The 21,248-nt window shown below is 41.2% G+C and overlaps 1 protein-coding gene across 1 annotated transcript in view; it reads right to left on the reverse strand.

Annotated features, from left to right (window-relative positions):
• DIP2B (disco interacting protein 2 homolog B) overlaps positions 1–21,248 on the reverse strand; it is a 239,676-nt gene that overhangs the window by 91,072 nt on the left and 127,356 nt on the right. The window contains exon 3 of the mRNA XM_065887981.1: positions 3,975–4,103. Within this exon, the coding sequence (XP_065744053.1) occupies positions 3,975–4,103 (129 nt within the window). The remainder of the gene's footprint in view (positions 1–3,974; positions 4,104–21,248) is intronic.

Raw genomic sequence — 21,248 nt, forward strand, 5'->3', positions numbered from 1 at the left:
GCCAAACTGTTGTGCTGTTACTTTTAAGGCCACAGTACCAACGTACTTTTGTCTCTGAAATGAAATAATTTTATACTGCATTTATATTTATTATACTATTTTAGTGTCCCTGAGGTTTACTTAGTTGGATCAAGATTGTCATTTTACTGAATCTATGATGCCACCTTATATAAAAGATATCTTCCAGATTAAAAAAAAAAAAAAAAAGATATCCTGAGGGAATTCCCTGGCGGTCCAGTGGTTAGGACTCCGTGCTCTCACTGCTGAGAGCCCATGTTCAATCCCTGGTCAGGGAACTAAGATCCCACAACACACATGGCAGAGCCAAAAAAAAAAAAATGTTTAAAAGATATCCTGCTTTCAGGTATGCTAGAATGTGAAAAGTGTCCTTCTTATATTAGATGAAACTATGGTTCTGAGCTGTCTTGGAAAACCAATGAATAATCGCTTATACTGAGAAAAAGCACTTTCTCAACAGAAAGACGGCACATTAAATGCTCATACTTTTTAGTCAAAAGTACTGCTGCACGAGACATGAAACATGCGAGAGCAAACCTGCGAAAACTAGGGACTTGTTCACATTAGTCAAGCTTTAGAAGGCCCATGATATCTGGATCAGTAATAATTACAGAGCATGTTCTTCTCTGCCATAAGGATTCTTAGCATCGACCACAGAACAAATCAAACCACCCATTTATTTCCTAACATGAGAAGCCCTGGCCCATACACGTGTGTCAAAAGGAGATGTTCACAGTTCCTGTGTTAGCAAAGCCTCTTTATCGATAAGAACAGGCAGCTCTTGTCACTGGATTTGACTCATTCAGCAGTATACAATTCATCTTGATCTCCGATAGAGAAATCACTTCCGAAGTTCAGTCCCCAGACGCAGCTGACTTTGGATATCTCTGCCAGGAGCACCAGAAAGCTGGGTTTCATTTTCCAGAACGAATGTTTGAGCTGAATAAGGTGATAAAACTGCTCCTTTAAAGCCCTTTTTTTGTTTTTGTTGTTTTGTTTGAGCTAACTGCTCAAAAGATTAACATTAAATAAGTTGTCAGAGTGACCTTCCATCTCAGGCACTGACTGTGACTACACTTGTGACCATAACACATGTGTGTATCATGCTTTGATGGGCAGGTAAAGGAGGTACTAAATTAGTGTATTTGAAATGTCAGACCCTCTTGGCTAAGCACAAAGAACAGAATAAGGGCAGATAATCTAAACTCTGAATAAATAAAAGCTCTTTACACCATGTCTGAAACATGAAACACTAAGTCTATTTAGATTTGATTATGATTAGTTGAAATGTTGTAGATATTAATAAGCCTCCACCAAATAAGAGAGGATTTTCAAGTTACATTCACTGAAATCAATATTAAATCCTTTCTGTGTACCCATCACTTTAATCTGAATGCTTGTAATTTTTTCTAAACATACCCTCCATTCTTAAGCTATTTTTGCATGTGACATGTAAACATAACCCTTCCTATGAATGGAGTGGCAAAGAGGCAAAGTTCCAGTCCCATAGATTTCTACAACTTATTTGCTCTACTTCTGCGGCTACCGTTGGTTTCTTCCTACTCACCGAAGCCAGGATTCTCGGCGTGTGCTCAGCTTGTTATTTAGTTGGGCACACCCTAACATGGAAAAATGTGATTTTTAGCCAAAATTCATGCTTGCAGGCCTCCGCTTTCATGTTCCCCTCTCATGACAGTATTGCAGAACTCTCATAACTTTCAATACCTTCAGGGTTTTAAAATCACCTCTGTTCCCTACTTTACCTACTCTCTGGCCTTCTCCTCACTACTACCCTAAAAAAAAAAGTCCTAGTGAGACAAATAACCGAGACCCAACTATTAAACCCTCTTCAATACCCCTGCACCTAACCACAGCCTGCTAACCAGTGTTTGATTCACAGACTATACTTTCTAATATTGGGGGTAAATCTGAAAGAATTAGTATAAAAGATAGTTGGGGCTTCCCTGGTGGCGCAGTGGTTAAGAATCCGCCTGCCAATGCAGGGAACACGGGTTCGATCTCTGGTCTGGGAAGATCCCACATGCCGTGGAGCAACTAAGCCTGTGCATCACAACTACTGAGCCCGTGCTCTAGAGCCCATAAGCCACAACTACCGAAGCCCGCATGCCTAGAGCCCGTGCTCCGCAAGAGAGAAGCCACCACAACGAGAAGCCCGCTCACTGCAACAAAGAGTAGCCCCCACTCGCCACAACTAGAGAAAGCCTGCACGCAGCAACGAAGACCCTACGCAGCCATAAACAAACAAACAAACAAACAAACAAATAAATAAGGATATTAAAGAAAAAAGGCTAGTTGGGTTTTGGTAGGTGTACATCAAAGTTTTACACTATTGAATCAGCTGGCTAAAGCCTTTTTTCTCTATGTGATCAGCTTGGACATAGAGTATAGAGAATCCTCTTTGGGGTTCCTTACTAATCCTTTTGTTATCTGCTGTAAAACCAAAGAGAAAGTCAAAGTTAAAACAAAAAACAAAAATCTTCCCCGAAGGCCAGGGATGAGAGCTGTACAGGCTAGAGCCCTTCTGGACTGGTTAGAACCTGCTGCTCCTGCAGCACCTGAGCCCCAGCCTCTAAAAGCAACACCAGGTGCTGGGAAATCGGGCTGGGGTCTTGGTGACAAACAGGAGCTCCTGATATGTTTTTCCAAATCTAGCCTTACCTCCCTCTAATCCATTCCCTAACTAATACTACTTTTTTTCCTTCCTTTCTCCAAAATACTTATTTACCTCTTAGGTATGTTAGGCCCTGTGCAGCTGGCGCAAGTTTCTAGAACAGATTACAAATCGGTGTTACTGCTCTGCTGAAAATCTTTCAGTGGTATTCAAGACTCCTCAAGTCTCTGATCATCCTTCTAGCCTCATCTCCCACCTCGTTCTGGGCCCTTGCTTTCTAAGTTTCAGTCATAATGAACTACTTTCAGGTTTACTATCTGATGCTATTTCCCTAACTCTGTCTGGCTGCCATGACATCGTTCAGATGTTTTATTCTCTGAGAAAGCCTCCTCTGATCACTCAACACCAGGTTTGGTACAAGGGGAAATTCTGTTGTGGCATGCAACCTCTATCTTTCTGACTGAACACTTCTCATTCCCTCCTTCCTTCCAGTGTGTGAAAATATATATCTAATAATATCAGCTCACAAAATAACCATCCTCTAAAGCCGTTTCTGAGAGGGTTGATATACACCCTGTTTTTCAATTCAAGAAAAGGATAAGGTAACCTTGACTGGTATAAGGGAGACAAAAATCTGGAGAAAGTAAAATAACATTCCAGTTAGTCTTCTGGCTTAATTCTGCTAGTTCTTAAAACAATAAACATGCTGCGGAGACTATCCTAGTGCAGTGGACAGCAGGTGGGCATGGGATGAGCTCACTAGGCCACACGTCCCCCTGAGGGTCTATGATTCATTTTTGCTCATCAGTGCTGGACATGGTGTGGCAGGAGCATGCCCCCACTGCCAGCCACAGCACATCACCTTTTCCTTTCCCATGGGTTTTTCCTGGGTGAGAAGAAATAAAGTTTAAGAATTTACCAATCTGAAATTTCACTGTTGAGTTTTTGTTCCAGCTCCCTCAGTCAAGAGACTAATCAACAGCTCTGGCAAACACAGAAGGACATGTCTCTTCAAACAGAGCCTACTGAGTTCTCCCAGTACCATCTCATGAGACCCTATCCCTCTGCCTTCTTATTTATTCACAGTGCCTTTGTACTTGCCTGGCTCCTCTTCTGCCCTTGAGGGCAGAAATGTCTTATTTGGGGCTGTATCCCCAGCAAATAAGAGTTATCTACTACACCTGGCACGTAACAGGTACTAGTTAATATACACCTGTTGGCACTTCAAGGGAAAAAAAATAAAACAAACATATATCTCAGGATATACAGTTCACACTACAGTTAGTAAAAACTGTTCCACTGGTAATTTTCAGTTCCCTCTCACCTGATCGGTATCGTTCATCCCTGGCTCCCCCAGATCGACTTCGGTGGTACTTAGAAGGAGCGGAAGTTTGAGCTGCAGATGGAGCAGGTGTCTGGTTTCTATGTTCTTTCTGTACTGCTGAATCAGTTTCTGAAACAGGAAGTTTGGAAGATGGTTATCAGATGACAATAATAGTTGATGTTTTCTGAGCACTTTACAGCATTTCCACAAACTTTGAGGTAGGTACTATTACCCCATCTCCAGTAAAGGGTCAGAGAGCTTTATTTAACATAAGTATGTCAAAAAGATACAAAGACATCCAGGCTAAAAAAACATCATCTTGGAGCTGTAACTGTCAACAGGCGATGGGAAATATAAGTAAACGAAAAGGCCATTCCAGAGACTCCAAGGACTGGTCAAGTGGGAGAATGGCAGGTGGGGTGGGGTGTACATGACCCCCTAATCCTGCATAGCTGTACAAAGAATAGCTTGCGGAGCTTTGGCCTCCCCATCATAAGTTACTCCAAGTAAACGTCATTAAAACAAAACTAGGGTGGTTATTGTGCAACCACACCTTCAAGTCACATCTTACTAGCCCCTCTTCCAACTGGAATCACCATTGAACTTATTCCTTTCTAGTCCCTGGCCTGTCCCTATATTCTGTCCTCCCAACATTTACTGTTTTACCAAGAATATGGGGCAGAGAAAATAAGCAGTAAAATAAGCAGAAGAGAAACACTTTAAGTTCAGACATTTTAGTGCCTTTTTTTCCAAATGGTGTTAGCTCCTAAGTCATATTTTTTTTTAAACTGTGGTAAGAATATTTAACATGACACATAATCTTTTAACAAACTGGTAAGTGTACAGTACAGCATTGTAAACTACAGGCATGGTGTCGTACAGCAGATCTCCGGAACTTATTCATCCTGCGTAACTAAAACTTTTTACCCACTGAGTAGCAGCAACTCCCCATTTCCCCCACTCCCAAACCCCTGGCAACCACCATTCTGCTCTCTGCTTCTATGAGTTTGACTATTTTAGATTCCTCATGTGAGTGGAATCATATAGTATTTGTCCTTCTATGATTGGCTTAATTCACTCAGTATCATGTCCTCCAGGTTCATCCATGTTGTCGCATATTGCAGGAGTTTGCTTCTTCTTTTAAGGAGTATTTTAAGTTTCTTAAATATCATTTAGCTGTGCCCAGAAGGGTACCTCCACACGGCAAATTAAGTGCCCACTATAGGAAGATGTCACCTACCCAGCAAATGCATTGCTCCAGACCACAGCTAAGAATTGGCTTATGAAACCCAAAAAGAAAAAAGCAGACTGAAAGACAGTGGGGTCTGGGGAGTGCAAGCAACAGCCCCACAAACCTCAGCAAAGGCTGACGGAATCACAGTACTACAGGAACTGAGATGTTTAACGACAAAGTCATAGCAATTTTAAAAAACGGTTAGCATGCTAGAGAAACCAGGTGTAGGACCTCTAGTCCACAGTCCCAGCTGAGCCCAGCCTTCCATCTGCCTCTGCCAAAAACCAGACATGTCATTGAAGTCATCCTGGACCTTACAGACCAGGTGAAAAGTACTTAGTGACGGACCCCAGGTGACACCATGTGGAGCATAAGAATCACCCATCTGAGCCCTGCCCAAATTCCTGACCCACGAAGTCAGAAGATGTAATAAAAAAGGTTTCCTTTTTTAAGAAAAGATTATTTTTTTATATACTATTTTTGTGTTTTTTTGCGTACGCGGGCCTCTCATTGCTGTGGCCTCTCCCGCCGTGGAGCACAGGCTCCGGACGCGCAAGCCCAGCGGCCATGGCCCACGGGCCCCAGCCGCTCCGCGGCATGCGGGATCTTCCTGGACCGGGGCACGAACCCACGGCCCCTGCATCGGCAGGTGGACTCTCAACCACTGCGCCACCAGGGAAGCCCTTATATACTGTTTTTAAGAAGGCAAGGAATAGTATATTTTGGGTGCTCTCTATTAAAGTGCTTTTATGGATCTAGAAATGTTTATTTTTGATGGTTCCTAGTAGCTGAGAGTTTTATTATAAAACATCTGAGCAGAACAATTTCAACACTGAGACTTTTAAGTGTAACGTCTGGGGTTATAAATGGAAGTTTTTAACCAACCTAAATCCTATTGATAATCCATTTCCCAGAAGACCTGTACTGATTCTTGATATATTCATACCTTGTTTCATTTGCTAAGTCTTATTTCTCTAGAACACGGGTCAACAAACTAATAGCCCACGTCTCTTCTTATAAACAGTTCTGTCAGAACACAGCCACATGCATCTGTTAGCCTATGGTTGCTTTCACTCCATAAAGGCAGAGTTGAGTAGTTGTGACAGAGACTGTATGGTCCTCTGATACCTTGATAGCTTCAAGATGGGGGAGGAGTAACACGTGGAGATCACCTTCCTCCCCACAAATACATAAAAAATACACCTACATGAGGAACAGCTCCTACAGAACACCTACTGAACGCTAGCAGAAGACCTCAGACTTCCCAAAATGCAAGAAACTCCCCACGTATCTGGGTAGGGCAAAAGAAAAAAAAAGAGACAAAAGAATAGGGATGGGACCTGCACCTCGGGGAGGGAGCTGTGAAGGAGGAAAAGTTTACACACACTAGGCAGCCCCTTCACTGGCGGAGATGGGGGGGTGGCAGGGCGAGCTTCAGAGCCACAGAGGAGAGTGCAGCAACAGGGGTGCAGAGGGCAAAGCGGAGAGATTCCTGCACGGAGGATCAGTGCCAACCAGCACTCACCAGGCCCGAGAGGCTTGTTTGCTCACCTGCCAGGGTGGGCGGGGGCTGGGAGCTGAGGCTTGGGCTTCGGTCGGATCCCAGGGAAAGGACTGGGGTTGGCTGCGTGAACACAGCTTGAGCGGGGCTAGAGTGCCACAGCTAGCTGGGAGGGAGTCCGAGAAAAAGTCTGGACCTGCCTAAGAGGCAAGAGACCATGCTTTCGGGATGCGCGAGGAGAGGGGATTCAGAGCACCGCCTAAATGAGCTCCAGAGACGGGCGTGAGCCGCGGCTACCAGTGTGGACACCAGAGACGGGCATGAAACGCTAAGACTGCTGCTGCAGCCACCAAGAAGCCTGTGTGCAAGCACAGGTCACTATCCACACCTCCCCTCCTGGAGCCTGTGCAGCTGCCACTGCCAGAGTCCCATGATCCAGGGACAACTTCCCCAGGAGAACGCACAGCGCGCCTGACGTCACTCCGGCCTCTGCCAATGAAGGCTCGCCCCGCATCCGCACCCCTCCCTCCCCCCCCGGCCTGAGTGAGCCAGAGCCCCCGAGTCAGCTGCTCCTTTAACCCTGTCCTGTCTGAGCGAAGAACACACGCCCTCAGACAACCTACACGCAGAGGCGGGGCCAAATCCAAAGCTGAACCACAGGAGCTGTGCGAACAAAGAAGAGAAAGGGAAATCTCTCCCAGCAGCCTCAGGAGCAGCGGATTAAGTCTCCACAGTCAACCTGATGTACCCTGCATCTGTGGAATACCTGAATAGACAACGAATCATCCCAAAATTGAGGGGGTGGACTTTGGGAACAACTGTAGACTTGGGGTTTGCTTTCTGCATCTGTTTCTGGTTTCATGTTTATCTTAGTTTAGTACATAGAGCTTATTATCATTGATAGATTTATTTATTGATTTGGTTGCTCTCTTTTTTTTTTTAATATATATATTTTTCCTTTTTCTCCTTTTGTGACTGTGTATGTGTATGCTTCTTTCTGTGATTTTGTCTCCATAGCTTAGCCTTTACCATTTGTCCTAGGGTTCTGTCTATCCGTTTTGTTTGTTTGTTTGTTTTTTACTATAGTTTTTAGCACTTGTTATCACTGGTGGATTTGTTTTTTTGTTTGGTTGCTCTCTTTCTTTTTTTGAATTACTTTTTTATTTTTAATAATATACTTTTTATTTTAATAACTTTATTTTATTCTTTCTTCCCTCCCTCCCTCGCCCCACTCCCTTCCTTCCTTCCTCCCTTCCTCCCTCCCTTTTCTTCTGAGTCATGTGGATGCCAGGCTCTTGGTGCTCCAGCCAGGCGTCAGGGCTGTGCCTCTGAGGTGGGAGAGGCAAGTTCAGGACATTGGTCCACCAGAGATCTCCCAGCCCCATGCAATATCAAATGGTGAAAGCTCTCCCAGAGATCTCCATCTCAATGTTAAGACCCAGCTCCACTCAACGACCAGCAAGCTACACTGCTGGACACCCTATGCCAAACAACTAGCAAGACAGGAACACAACCCCACTCATTAGCAGAGAGGCTGCTAAAACCACAGTAAGTTCACAGACACCCCAAAACACACCACCGGACGTGGTCCTGCCTACCAGAAAGACAAGATCCAGCCTCATCCACCAGAACACAGGCACCAGTCCCCTTCACAAGGAAGCCTACACAACCCACTGAACCATCCTTACCCACGGGGAGCAGACACCAAAAAAAAGAGAACTATGAACCTGCAGCCTGCAAAAAGGAGACCCCAAACACAGTAAGTTAAGCAAAATGAGAAGACAGAGAAATACGCGGCAGATGAAGGAGCAAAGTAAACACCCACCAGACCAAACAAATGAAGAGGAAATAGGCAGTCTACCTGAAAAAGAATTCAGAGTAATGACAGTAAAGATTATTCAAAATCTTGGAAATAGAATGGAGAAAATACAAGAAACGTTTAACAAGGACCTAGAAGAACTAAAGAGCAAACAAACAATGATGAACAACACAATAAATGGAATTAAAAATTCTCTAGAAGGATATCAATAGCAGAATAACTGAGGCAGAAGAACGGATAAGTGACCTGGAAGATAAAATAGTGGAAATAACTACTGCAGAGCAGAATAAAGAAAAAAGAATGAAAAGAATTGAGGACAGTCTCAGAGACCTCTGGGACAACATTAAATGTACCAACATTCGAATTATAGGTGTCCCAGAAGAAGAAGAGAAAAAAGAGGGACAGAGAAAATATTTGAAGAGATTATAGTTGAAAACACCCCTAATATGGGAAAGGAGACAGTCAATCAAGTCCAGGAAGCACAGAGAGTCCCATACAGGATAAATCCAAGGAGGAACACGCCTAGACACATATTAATCAAACTATCAGTAATTAAATATAAAGAAAAAATATTAAAAGCAGCAAGGTAAAAGCAACAAACAACATACAAGGGAATCCTCATAAGGTTAACAGCTGATCTCTCAGCAGAAACTGCAATACAGAAGGGAGTAGCTGGACATATTGAGAGTGATGAAAGAGAAAAACCTACAACCAATTTACTTTACCCAGCGAGGATCTCATTCAGATTCAATGGAGAAATTAAAACCTTTACAGACAAGCAAAAGCTAAGAGAATTCAGCACCACCAAACCAGCTTTACAACAAATACTAAAGGAACTTCCCTAGGCAGGAAACACAAGAGAAGGAAAACACCTACAATAACAAACCCAAAACAATTAAGAAAATGGTAATAGGAACATACATATCGATAATTACCTTACATGTAAATGGATTAAATGCTCCCACTAAAAGACGCAAACTAGCTGAACGGGTACAAAAACAAGACCTGTATATATGCTGTCTCCAAGAGACCCACTTCAGACCTAGGGACACGTACAGACTGAAAGTGAGGGGATGGAAAAAGATATTCCATGCAAATGGAAATTAAAAGAAAGCTGGAGTAGCAATTCTCATATCACACGAAATAGACTTTAAAATAAAGAGTATTACAAGAGACAAAGAAGGACACTACATAATGATCAAGGGATCGATCCAAGAAGTAAATATAACAATTCTAAATATTTATGCACCCAACATAGGAGCACCTCAATACAAAAGGCAAATGCTAACAGCCATAAAAGGGGAAATCGACAGTAACACAATCATAGTAGGGGATTTTAACACCCCACTTTCACCAATGGACAGATCATTGAAAGCTTTCGACAAAATTCAACACCCATTTATAATAGAAAATCTCCAGAAAGTAGGCACAGAGGGAACCTACCTCAATGTAATAAAGGCCTCATATGACAAAACCACAGCCAACATCGTTCTCAATGGTGAAAAACTGAAAGCATTTCCTCTAAGATGAGGAACAAGACAAGGTTGTCCACTCTCACCAGTATTATTCAACACAGTTTTGGAAGTTTTAGCCGCAGCAATCAGAGTAGAAAACGAAATAAAAGGAATCCAAATCGGAAAGGAAGAAGTAAAACTGTCACTGTTTGCAGATGACATGACACTATACATAGAGAATCCGAAAGATGCCACCAGAAAAATACTAGAGCTAATCAATGAATTTGGTAAAGTAGCAGGATACAAAATTAATGCACACAAATGTCTCACATTCCTATACACTAATGATGAAAAATCTTAAAGAGAAATTAAGGGAACACTCCCATTTACCACTGCAACAAAAAGAATAAAATACCTAGGAATAAACCTACCCAAGGAGACAAAAGACCTGTATGCAGAAAACTATAAGACACTGATGAAAGAAATTAAAGATGATACAAACAGATGGAGAGATATATACCATGTTCTTGGATTGGAAGAATCAACATTGTGAAAATGACTATACTACCCAAAGCAATCTACAGAGTCAAGGCAATCCCTATCAAACTACCAATGGCATTTTCCACAGAACTAAAACAAAAAATTTCACAATTTGTATGGAAACACAAAAGACCCCGAATAGCCAAAGCAATCTTGAGAAAGAAAAACGGAGCTGGAGGAATCAGGCTCCCTGACTTCAGACTATACTACAAAGCTACAGTAATCAAGACAGCATGGTACTGGCACAAAAACAGAAATATAGATCAATGAAACAGGATAGAAAGCCCAGAGATAAACCCACACACATATGGTCACCTTAGTTTTGATAAAGGAGGCAAGAATATACAGTGGAGAAAAGACATTCTCTTCAATAAGTGATGCTGGGAAAATTGGACAGCTACATGTAAAACAATGAAATTAGAACACTCCCTAACACCATACACAAAGATAAACTCAAAATGGATTAAAGACCTAAATGTAAGGCCAGAAACTATCAAACTCTTAGAGGAAAACATAGGGAGAACACTCTATGACATAAATCACAGCAAGATCCTTTTTGACCCACCTCCTAGAGAAATGGAAATAAAAACAAAAATAAACAAATGGGACCTAATGAAACTTGAAAGCTTTTGCGCAGCAAAGGAAAACATAAACAAGATGAATAGACAACCCTTGGAATGGGAGAAATATTTGCAAATGAAGCAACTGACAAAGGATTAATCTCCAAAATTTACAAGCAGTTCGTACAGCTCAATATCAAAAAAACAAACAACCCAATCCAAAAATGGGCAGAAGAACTAAATAGACATTTCTCCAAAGAAGATATACAGATTGCCAACAAACACATGAAAGGATGCTCAATATCACTAATCATTAGAGAAATGCAAATCAAAACTACAATGAGGTATCATCTCACACCAGTCAGAATGGCCATCATCAAAAAATCTACAAACAATAAATGCTGGAGAGAGTTTGGAGAAAAGGAACCCTCTTGCACTGTTGGTGGGAATGTAAATTGATACAGCCACTATGGAGAACAGTATGGAGTTTCCTTAAAAAACTAAAATCAGAACTACCATATGACCCAGCAGTCCCATTACTGGGCATATACCCTGAGAAAACCATAATTCAAAAAGAGTCATGTACCACAATGTTCACTGCAGCTCTATTTTCAATAGCCAGGACATGGAAGCAACCTAAGTGTCCATCGACAGATGAATGGATAAAGAATATGTGGTACATATATACAATGCCATGTTACTCAGCTTCAAAAAGAAACGAAATTGAGTTATTTGTAGTGAGGTAGATGGACCTACAGACTGTCATACAGAGTGAAGTAAGTCAGAAAGAGAAAAATACCGTATGCTAACACATATATATGCAATCTAAAAAAAAAAGGTTCTGAAGAACCTAGGGGCAGGACATGAATAAAGACGCAGACGTAGAGAATGGAGTTGAGGACACCGGGAAGGGGAAGCTGGGACAAAGTGAGAGAGTGGCATGGACATATATACGCTACCAAATGTAAAATAGATAGCTAGTGGGAAGCAGCCACATAGCGCTGGGAGATCAGGTGGGTGCTTTGTGACCACCTAGAGGCGTGGGATAGGGAGGGTGGGAGGGAGACGCAAGAGAGAGCAGATATGGGGATATATGTTTACGTATAGCTGATTCACTTTGTTATACAGCAGAAACTAACACACCATTTTAGGGCTTCCCTGGTGGCGCAGTGGTTGAGAGTCCACCTGCCAATGCAGGGGACACAGGTTCGTGCCCTGGTCTGGGAAGATCCCACATGCCGCGGAGCAGCTGGGCCTGTGAGCCATGGCCGCTGAGCCTGCGCGTCCGGAGCCTGTGCTCCGCAACGGGAGAGGCCACAACAGTGAGAGGCCCACGTACCGCAAAAACAACAACAACAACAACACACACACACACCATTATAAAGCAATTATACTCCAATAAAGATGTTAAAAAAATCATCATAATAAAAGCTAACATTTAAGTGTTTGCTTTGTGCGAGGAACTGTGAATTTTTGTCTTATTTATTCCTCACAACAACCCTACAAAGCCAGAACTATCACTCTCAACTTTTTATGGAAAAGAAAAGAGAGACATGGATTAGGGTTACAGAGCCAGGGGATGGCAGAGCCAGGATTCAAACCAGGTCTAACTCCACAGGTTCTCAACCTGAAAAGGTTATGAAAATTCTCCCAAGGCTCTTAAGAGGAAAGCAATCAGAATTAATAATTTAGTTTAGGAGCATCTAAATGCTTCAGGATTTACAATCAGGAGTTAATTTTTTAAAATCATCTCCCTTCATGTGAAAGATAATGCAGAAAGCCCCTCCAAATAAAGTTTTCAGCCATTCACTAGAGAAATTATTTAAAACCTATTTCAATTAACTTTAGAGAACAAAAAATAGAAAGGGGCTATTTTTATTTGTACGGTCAGATGATACATACAGGAAGGAAATCAGATTAGCACACATGAACTACTTTGTCTGTAAACATGCACAGAGTAAATGGTTTGACTTAAACAGATAAAGCACCCATTTTAAAACACTAGCTTTGTATTCCTTTTTGGAGGGTTATAGTGAATATAAAATTGAATTACCTGTCACTGATTTCTTTTTTTTTTTTTTTTTCATTTTAACATCTTTATTGGAGTATAATTGCTTTACAATGGTATGTTAGTTCCAGCTTCACAACAAAATGAATCAGTTATACATATACATATGTTCCCATACCTCTTCCCACTTGCATCTCCCTCCCTCCCACCCTCCCTATCCCACCCCTCCAAGCGGTCACAAAGCACCGAGCTGATCTCCCTGTTCTATGCGGCTGCTTCCCACTAGCTATCTACCTTACGTTTGGTAATGTATATATGTCCATGCCTCTCTCTCACTGTCACAGTTTACCCTTCCCCCTCCCCATAGCCTCAAGTCCATTCTCTAGTAAGTCTGTGTCTTTATTCCTGTTTCACCCCTAGGTTTTTCATGACATTTTTTTGTCTTAAATTCCATATATATGTGTTAGCATACGGTATTTGTCTCTCTCTTTCTGACTTACTTCACTCTGTATGACAGACTCTAGGTCTATCCACCTCATTACAAATAGTTCAATTTCGTTTCTTTTTATGGCTGAGTAATATTCCATTGTATATATGTGCCACATCTTCTTTATCCATTCATCCGATGATGGACACTTAGGTTGTTTCCATCTCTGGGCTATTGTAAATAGAGCTGCAATGAACATTTTGGTACATGACTCTTTTTGAATTATGGTTTTCTCAGGGTATATGCCCAGTAGTGGGATCGCTGGGTCATATGGTAGTTCTATTTGTAGTTTTTAAGGAAACTCCATACTGTTCTCCACAGTGGCTGTATCAATTTACATTCCCACCAACAGTGTAAGAGGGTTCCCTTTTCTCCACACCCTCTCCAGCATTTATTGTTTCTAGATTTTTTGATGATGGCCATTCTGACTGGTGTGAGATGATATCTCATTGTAGTTTTGATTTGCATTTCTCTAATGATTAGTGATGCTGAGCATTCTTTCATGTGTTTGTTGGCAGTCTGTATACCTTCTTTAGAGAAATGTCTATTTAGGTCTTCTGCCCATTTTTGGATTGGGTAGTTTGTTTTTTTTGTTATTAAGCTGCATGAGCTGCTTATAAATTTTGGAGATTAATCCTTTGTCAGTTGCTTCATTTGCAAATATTTTCTCCCATTCTGAGGGTTGTCTTTTGGTCTTGTTTATGGTTTTCTTTGCTGTGCAAAAGATTTTAAGTTTCATTAGGTCCCATTTGTTTATTTTTGTTTTTATTTCCATTACTCTAGGAGGTGGGTCAGAAAGGACCTTGCTGTGATTTATGTCATAGAGTGTCCTGCCTATGTTTTCCTCTAAGAGTTTGATAGTGATCTAATCTCATACTTTTACATGTAGCTGTCCAGTTTTCCCAGCACCATTTATTGAAGAGGCTGTCCTTTCTCCACTGTACATTCCTGCCTCCTTTATCAAAGATAAGGTGACCATATGTGCGTGGGTTTATCTCTGGGTTTTCTGTCCTGTTCCATTGATCTATATATCTGTTTTTGTGCCAGTACCATACTGTCTTGATTACTGTAGCTTTGTAGTATAGTCTGAAGTCAGAAAGCCTGATTCCTCCAGCTCCGTTTTTCGTTCTCAAGATTGCTTTGGCTATTCGGGGTCTTTTGTGTTTCCATACAAATTGTGAAATTTTTTGTTCTAGTTCTGTGAAAAATGCCAGTGGTAGTTTGATAGGGATTGCATTGAATCTGTAGATTGCTTTGGGTAGTAGAGTCATTTTCACAATGTTGATTCTTCCAATCCAAGAACATGGTATGTCTCTCCATCTATTTGTATCATCTTTAATTTCTTTCATCAGTGTCTTATAATTTTCTGCATACAGGTCTTTTGTCTCCTTAGGTAGGTTTATTCCTAGATAATTTATTCTTTTTGTTGCAATGGTAAATGGGAGTGTTTTCTTGATTTCACTTTCAGATTTTTCATCCTTAGTGTATAGGAATGCCAGAGATTTCTGTGCATTAATTTTGTATCCTGCTACTTTACCAAATTCATTGATTAGCTCTAGTAGTTTTCTGGTAGCATCTTTAGGATTCTCTATGTATAGTATCATGTCATCTGCAAACAGTGACAGCTTTACTTCTTCTTTTCCAATTTGAATTCCTTTTATTTCCTTTTCTTCTCTGATTGCTGTGGCTAAAACTTCCAAAACTATGTTGAATAAGAGTGGTGAGAGTGGGCAACCTTGTCTTGTTCCTGATCTTAGTGGAAATGCTTTCAGTTTTTCACCATTGAGGACGATGTTGGCTGTGGGTTTGTCATATATGGCCTTTATTATGTTGAGGAAAGTTGCCTCTATGCCTACTTTCTGCAGGGTTTGTATCATAAATGGGTGTTGAATTTTGTCAAAAGCTTTCTCTGCATCTATTGAGATGATCATATGGTTTTTCTCCTTCAGTTTGTTAATATGGTGCATCACGTTGATTGCTTTGCGTATATTAAAGAATACTTGCATTCCTGGAATAAACCCCACTTGATCATGGTGTATGATCCGTTTAATATGCTGTTAGATTCTGTTTGCTAGTATTTTGTTGAGGATTTTTGCATCTATGTTCATCAGTGATATTGGCCTGTAGTTTTCTTTCTTTGTGACATCCTTGTCTGGTTTTGGTATCAGGGTGATGGTGGCCTCGTAGAATGAGTTGGGGAGTGTTCCTCCCTCTGCTATATTTTGGAAGAGTTTGAGAAGGATAGGTGATAGCTCTTCTCTGAATGTTTGATAGAATTCGCCTGTGAAGCCATCTGGTCCTGGGCTTTTGCTTGTTGGAAGATTCTTAATCACAGTTTCAATTTCAGTGCTTGTGATTGGTCTGTTTATATTTTCTATTTCTTCCTGATTCAGTCTTGGCAGGTTGTGCCTTTCTAAGAATTTGCCCATTTCTTCCAGGTTGTCCATTTTATTGGCATAGAGTTGCTTGTAGTGATCTCTCATGATCTTTTGTATTTCTGCAGTGTCAGTTGTTACTTCTCCTTTTTCATTTCTAATTCTATTCATTTCAGTCTTCTCCCTTTTTTTCTTGATGAGTCTGGCTAATGGTTTATCAATTTTGTTTATCCTTTCAAAGAACCAGTTTTTAGTTTTATTGATCTTTGCTATCGTTATCTTCGTTTCTTTTTCATTTATTTCTGATCTGATTTTTATGATTTCTTTCCTTCTGCTAACTTTGGGGTTTTTTTGAAAATTGAATTACCTGTCACTGATTTCTTTTTTTTTTAATTAAGTAAGCAGATTTGCTAGGATGAACCAAACTACCCTGCTAAGAAACATGGCACTTTCAAATTAGATAGTTAATAATCCAAAGGATAAAAAGAAGGAATATGGATTCTCATTTCACAACGGATGGAAACAAAAGTCTGATGTATTTTTTCTGATTCCTCCCTCACTGTGCTTTTATTTTGTATTTTGCAATGTAATTAATTAGGAAAAAGAAGATAATGTGGACTAAATAAAAAATTTTACCAAAAAATGATCGGGAGGTGATAGGGGAACTGGGAGTTGATAAATTTGAGGAAGAATTAGAAAGAACGAACATCTCCACTCAGGATTATCTAGAGGTTATCAAAGAACAAACCACAAGGAAATGTAACATAAATACAGACATCTGATGAGAATTGAGAGTCAGATGACACTTAGCCAAGAGATCTACTGAACTGGTACCAAAAAAAAAAAAAAGCCTCACAACACGCTATTCACCAAGCAACATTAGTATGATGCTCTGCAAAGTTTTTCTCGGTCCCCTCGGGTATTTAGTCATCCAAGCAGACCAGGTCTCTTTGGGTCTAAAATCATGACAGACATTTCAAGGTAGCTTGCCAGAAATGAAACCAAAAGGTCAACTTGCAGTTTCAGTAAGTGGCTGACAAGTTTGTTCAGTAAGCATTCCTCGAGTGCCCAAAGCACAATGCCACAAAAACATGGATTTCTGACAGAACAAGCTTGGTTCAAATGTTTAATATACTTGTTCAGGTTTAAGAGAGGTGACATAAAAGAAACAAAAAAAGAATAAAATGAATTCCTAGGAACTGAATCCTAGGAATATACTTTAAGTATAATAGGGAAGACTTCCCTGGTGGCATAGAGGCTAAGAATCCGCCTGCCAATGCAAGGGACATGGTTCGAGCCCTGGTCCGGGAAGATCCCACATGCCGCAGAGCAAAAGCCCGTGCGCCACAACTACTGAGCCTGCGCTCTACAGCCCGCGAGCCACAACAACTGAACCCGCGCGCCTCAACTACTGAAGCCCGCGCACCCTGGAGCCCGTGCTCTGCAACAAGGGACGCCACCACAATGAGAAGCATGCACACAGCAACAAAGAGTAGTCCCTGCTCGCTGCAACTAGAGAAAGCCTACATGCAGCAACGAAGACCCAAAGCAGCCAAAAATAAAGAGGGCGCTTCCCTGGTGGTGCAGTGATTAAGAACCCACCTGCCAATGCAGGGGACACAGGTTCGAGCCGTGGTCCAGGAAGATCCCACATGCCGCAGAGCAACTAAGCCCGTGTGCCACAACTACTGAGCCCGCACACCTAGAGCCCGTGCTCCGCAACAAGAGAAGCCACCTCAGTGAGAATCTCACACACTGCAATGAAGAGTAGCCCCCGCTCGTTGCAACTAGAGAAAGCCATGCACAGTAATGAAGAACCAAAGCAGCCAAAAATCAATCAATCAATCAATCAATATATAAATATTAGGAAGGAAGGGAGAAAGGAAGAAAGAAAGAATAACAGGGACGCTTAATGATGAAACTCTGTAGCTAATCTGTTTGATTGTTAATAATCACTCTCCAATTTATTATGAATTTTATTTTATAAATTTTTATTTCCATGTATTGGAGTTTCATTTTTTAAAACATAAGACTGACAGATATATTTTATATGTGCATTGAAAAAAATGGAAAGCAAATACAGTAAACCGTTAATAGTCATCATTTCTAGGTGATGAGATTGGATGTTTTGTATACTATTCCACAGCTTTACTGGGTTTCCATAATTTAGAGAAGTTCTCTTTCTCAGGATATAAAAATAATATATGTTCATTATAGAACATCAAGGTAACAGTTAAGTATAAAGAAGAAAATAAAAATGATATTGGATTTTCTTAATTTGAAGGCCATACCACAGAGAGCAGATTCTTACCAAAATAAGTTAAAATAATGCCCAGTTTTCAGTTTCCTAGATAAATTATGACATTGTGAGCAGGATTTTCCAATCTTCTAAAATCAATTGTCTTCTTTTTCTTTCCCCCAAAGCAACTGGTAATTCAATGCATATATGGAGGTGAGAAGGAGGAAACTATGTCCTGGTTGGATTAAAAAAATCTTGGAATGCTTACTTGCTTATTTAGCTTACTTGCCAGGGCACCAATTCATCACAGAAGGAAGCAGGAAACGTGGACCTCAGGTCTCCTGAAAGAGGAGGAAGAGGTCTGAGGACATAGGGGCCCAGCAGGGCATTATTTAACAGCATGTCCAATGTCAGCTGGGCAGGCAAGCTGCTGCTTAAAGATGAATCGTTCCCTGGCCATGGTTTCACACTCCAACCAGATCTCAGGAACTACCTGGGGCCCAAAAGTAGAGATTTCTATATTTTGAATAAGATGTGCACAGTTTCATTACCACAGTAAGAAGCTAAAAGCAAAGACAGAATTAACTTATGTATCAACATGATGAGATACATATTATACGCCACGAAAAGTGAAGAACTGTTGACTATGCAGACACATGAAAAGGTCTCCAGTAATAAAAGAACACAAAATATTATGTCTATAATTACAATTGTGCACGTAAAAGCTATTCACATACAATTATACGGATTGGAGGGGATATAAAATCCCCTAAGTAGTTGGGATGAGGTAGGGATGAGGTACTCTGGAGAACTTTACCATTTCTTTACCACTTTGTTTACTGAAAGAGCTCTGTATAAAATCAAAGTAATTTTAAAAGACCCTAAATATAGGTTAGGTAAGGAGACAGCTATAAGGAGAGCTGTGAACCTCATAAATCATGCCTTCTTCCAAACTTCTAAATTCTATTGTGAAACATACTTGAGATTCAAAGAAAAAAATTACTCGCTGATCACGACACACAGTGACCACTTCAGTTTGGGAGTTCCTGGATCTTTCAGTCTGTTATACAGAATATCCACTAGGGGTCACCATTATGTTTAAATAGTGATGATGTTAGTGTTTATTAACAATAAGTTTAGACAAATTTTCATTTCTTCTACAACACAAAGCCTCCTTTCTCAATGGTCAGCATGTACACAATTTATGGTTCTCTGGCAGAAAGAGACATCAGAGTCTTGCATGATTCTACTGTTTGAACATAATAACAACGATAACCTGGAAAAGAAGCTGATCTTTAGTACAAAACCATGCAAAATCTCCAAATCAGAAACATGGAGGAAAGCCAACCTTGGCTTCTTATCTTTCAACTCTGCCAATGATTAAACAGGAATTTTCACCTGTAAGAGTAACAGAGGGAAGGAGGATGTGCTCTGAGAACCAGCGAACATAATGCTTCAGCTTTTTAAGCAGACATGGTCACTGGTCTCGGGGGCTGGTGTCAGAGAAGAAATATATTAAATAAGTGATCACCCAGTCAGGTGTATCTTTTACAACGTGATCGGCGCTGAGAAGGAAAAAGACAAAGATCTCTGAGCCCACGTAATGAGGAATTTAATTTGTACTAGAGTTTCAGGAAGAGCCTGTTAAAAGGATAGGCTGATGCGGGCTTCAGTGTGGGGGTGGGGGTGTGGGGAGGGCTACTTTACACAGCAACGAGGTATTTGTATAAGTCCCGTGAGGGAGAAAAGCCTTGACAAGTCTAAGAAAGACTGGTGGGGCTGAAGCACAGTGAAAGAGGTGGAGTGAGACAAAATGAGGCCATAGAAGAAAAGCAGGGTCAGGTCACTTCTCCTTAACCAATCAGCGGCCTTTAAAGGGCTTTAGAAAGGGAATGACAGAATAACAATGATAATACAGTTATCAGTGAAAATACAGGCTCTTTAAACTCACAACACCATCTCATTTTACCTTTGCAATAACACCATCTGATAGATACCATAAAGGAGGCAGGACACCTACACCAGATTAAATCTGTTTTTCTACAGTGAGAGTGTGTCCATAATCACCTTGAATCATTATAAACAGAGCTTCCACTCCCAACTCCACCCTCCACCCTGGGTGAAGGTACCTTGAATCACTCAGAGACTCTTCCCTGGGAGCTCACTGAGGAGAGTTTTCCTCAGACGGATGGGTGATTAACCTGCCTCGCTGCCTGGGGGAAGGGAGGAAAGAAAGAGTCCACATTCACAGTCTGGAAAGGGGCCATCTGCCTAGGGTAAATCTGAAGCTTCCTGGGCCACTTGGCATCAGGAAAATGGCTGTGTGTGGACTAAAAGAACACAATACTTAGAGCTTTGCCCTGAGAATCCAAGTGGGGTACCTTGGCTGAGCCGAGCAGAGTGGGCTCCTTCCTCAGAGTGACTGATGCAGGACCCAGGGTTAGCAGTGGGACAGCATTGCTGGTCACAAGGTGAGGATCGGTTTTCAGTAGCGCCCCACGAGGCACTGAGGAGCAGCAGCAGACTATGGGGTTCTTCCCATTTGGGTGTGGAAGCTACACTGACCACCTCTCCTCCTGCACTACCTATATCCCAGGGGGTTCTTGGACAATTCAAGAGGAAAGAGGAGCCCCAAAAGACAGCGGACTTCCTTCCAATGAGGCATGTGGGTACAGATAAGATTGCAATGCGTGCTCCAGTTCATAGCAACTATACAAGTGTCCAAACCTAGCTAATGAAAGGGCAGAACTGGGACTGGAATAAAAAATTCCATGTTCTTTCCATTATTCTGTGATCCTCACTTGGGAAGGAACTTTTAAATCAAAACGTGATAGAGAAAATACAATCGATCCCACCCCAAGCACACAAAGAGGCACTCTGTCTACTTAACATTTATATGGTTGGGAATGTTCTACAGCATTCCAAAATGCTGTTCTTGATTTCAGTAGCTAGTTTTAGGTTCACATCCCTTTCAATTTCCATAATATTTTGTTTAGAACTTTCTTACAGTGCTTATTTCACTCTACCTTTTTTTTTGCGGTACGCGGGCCTCTCACT

The sequence above is a fragment of the Phocoena phocoena genome, chromosome 11, assembly GCF_963924675.1.
Source record: "Phocoena phocoena chromosome 11, mPhoPho1.1, whole genome shotgun sequence".
In the NCBI taxonomy this organism is placed as follows: Eukaryota; Metazoa; Chordata; class Mammalia; order Artiodactyla; family Phocoenidae; genus Phocoena; species Phocoena phocoena.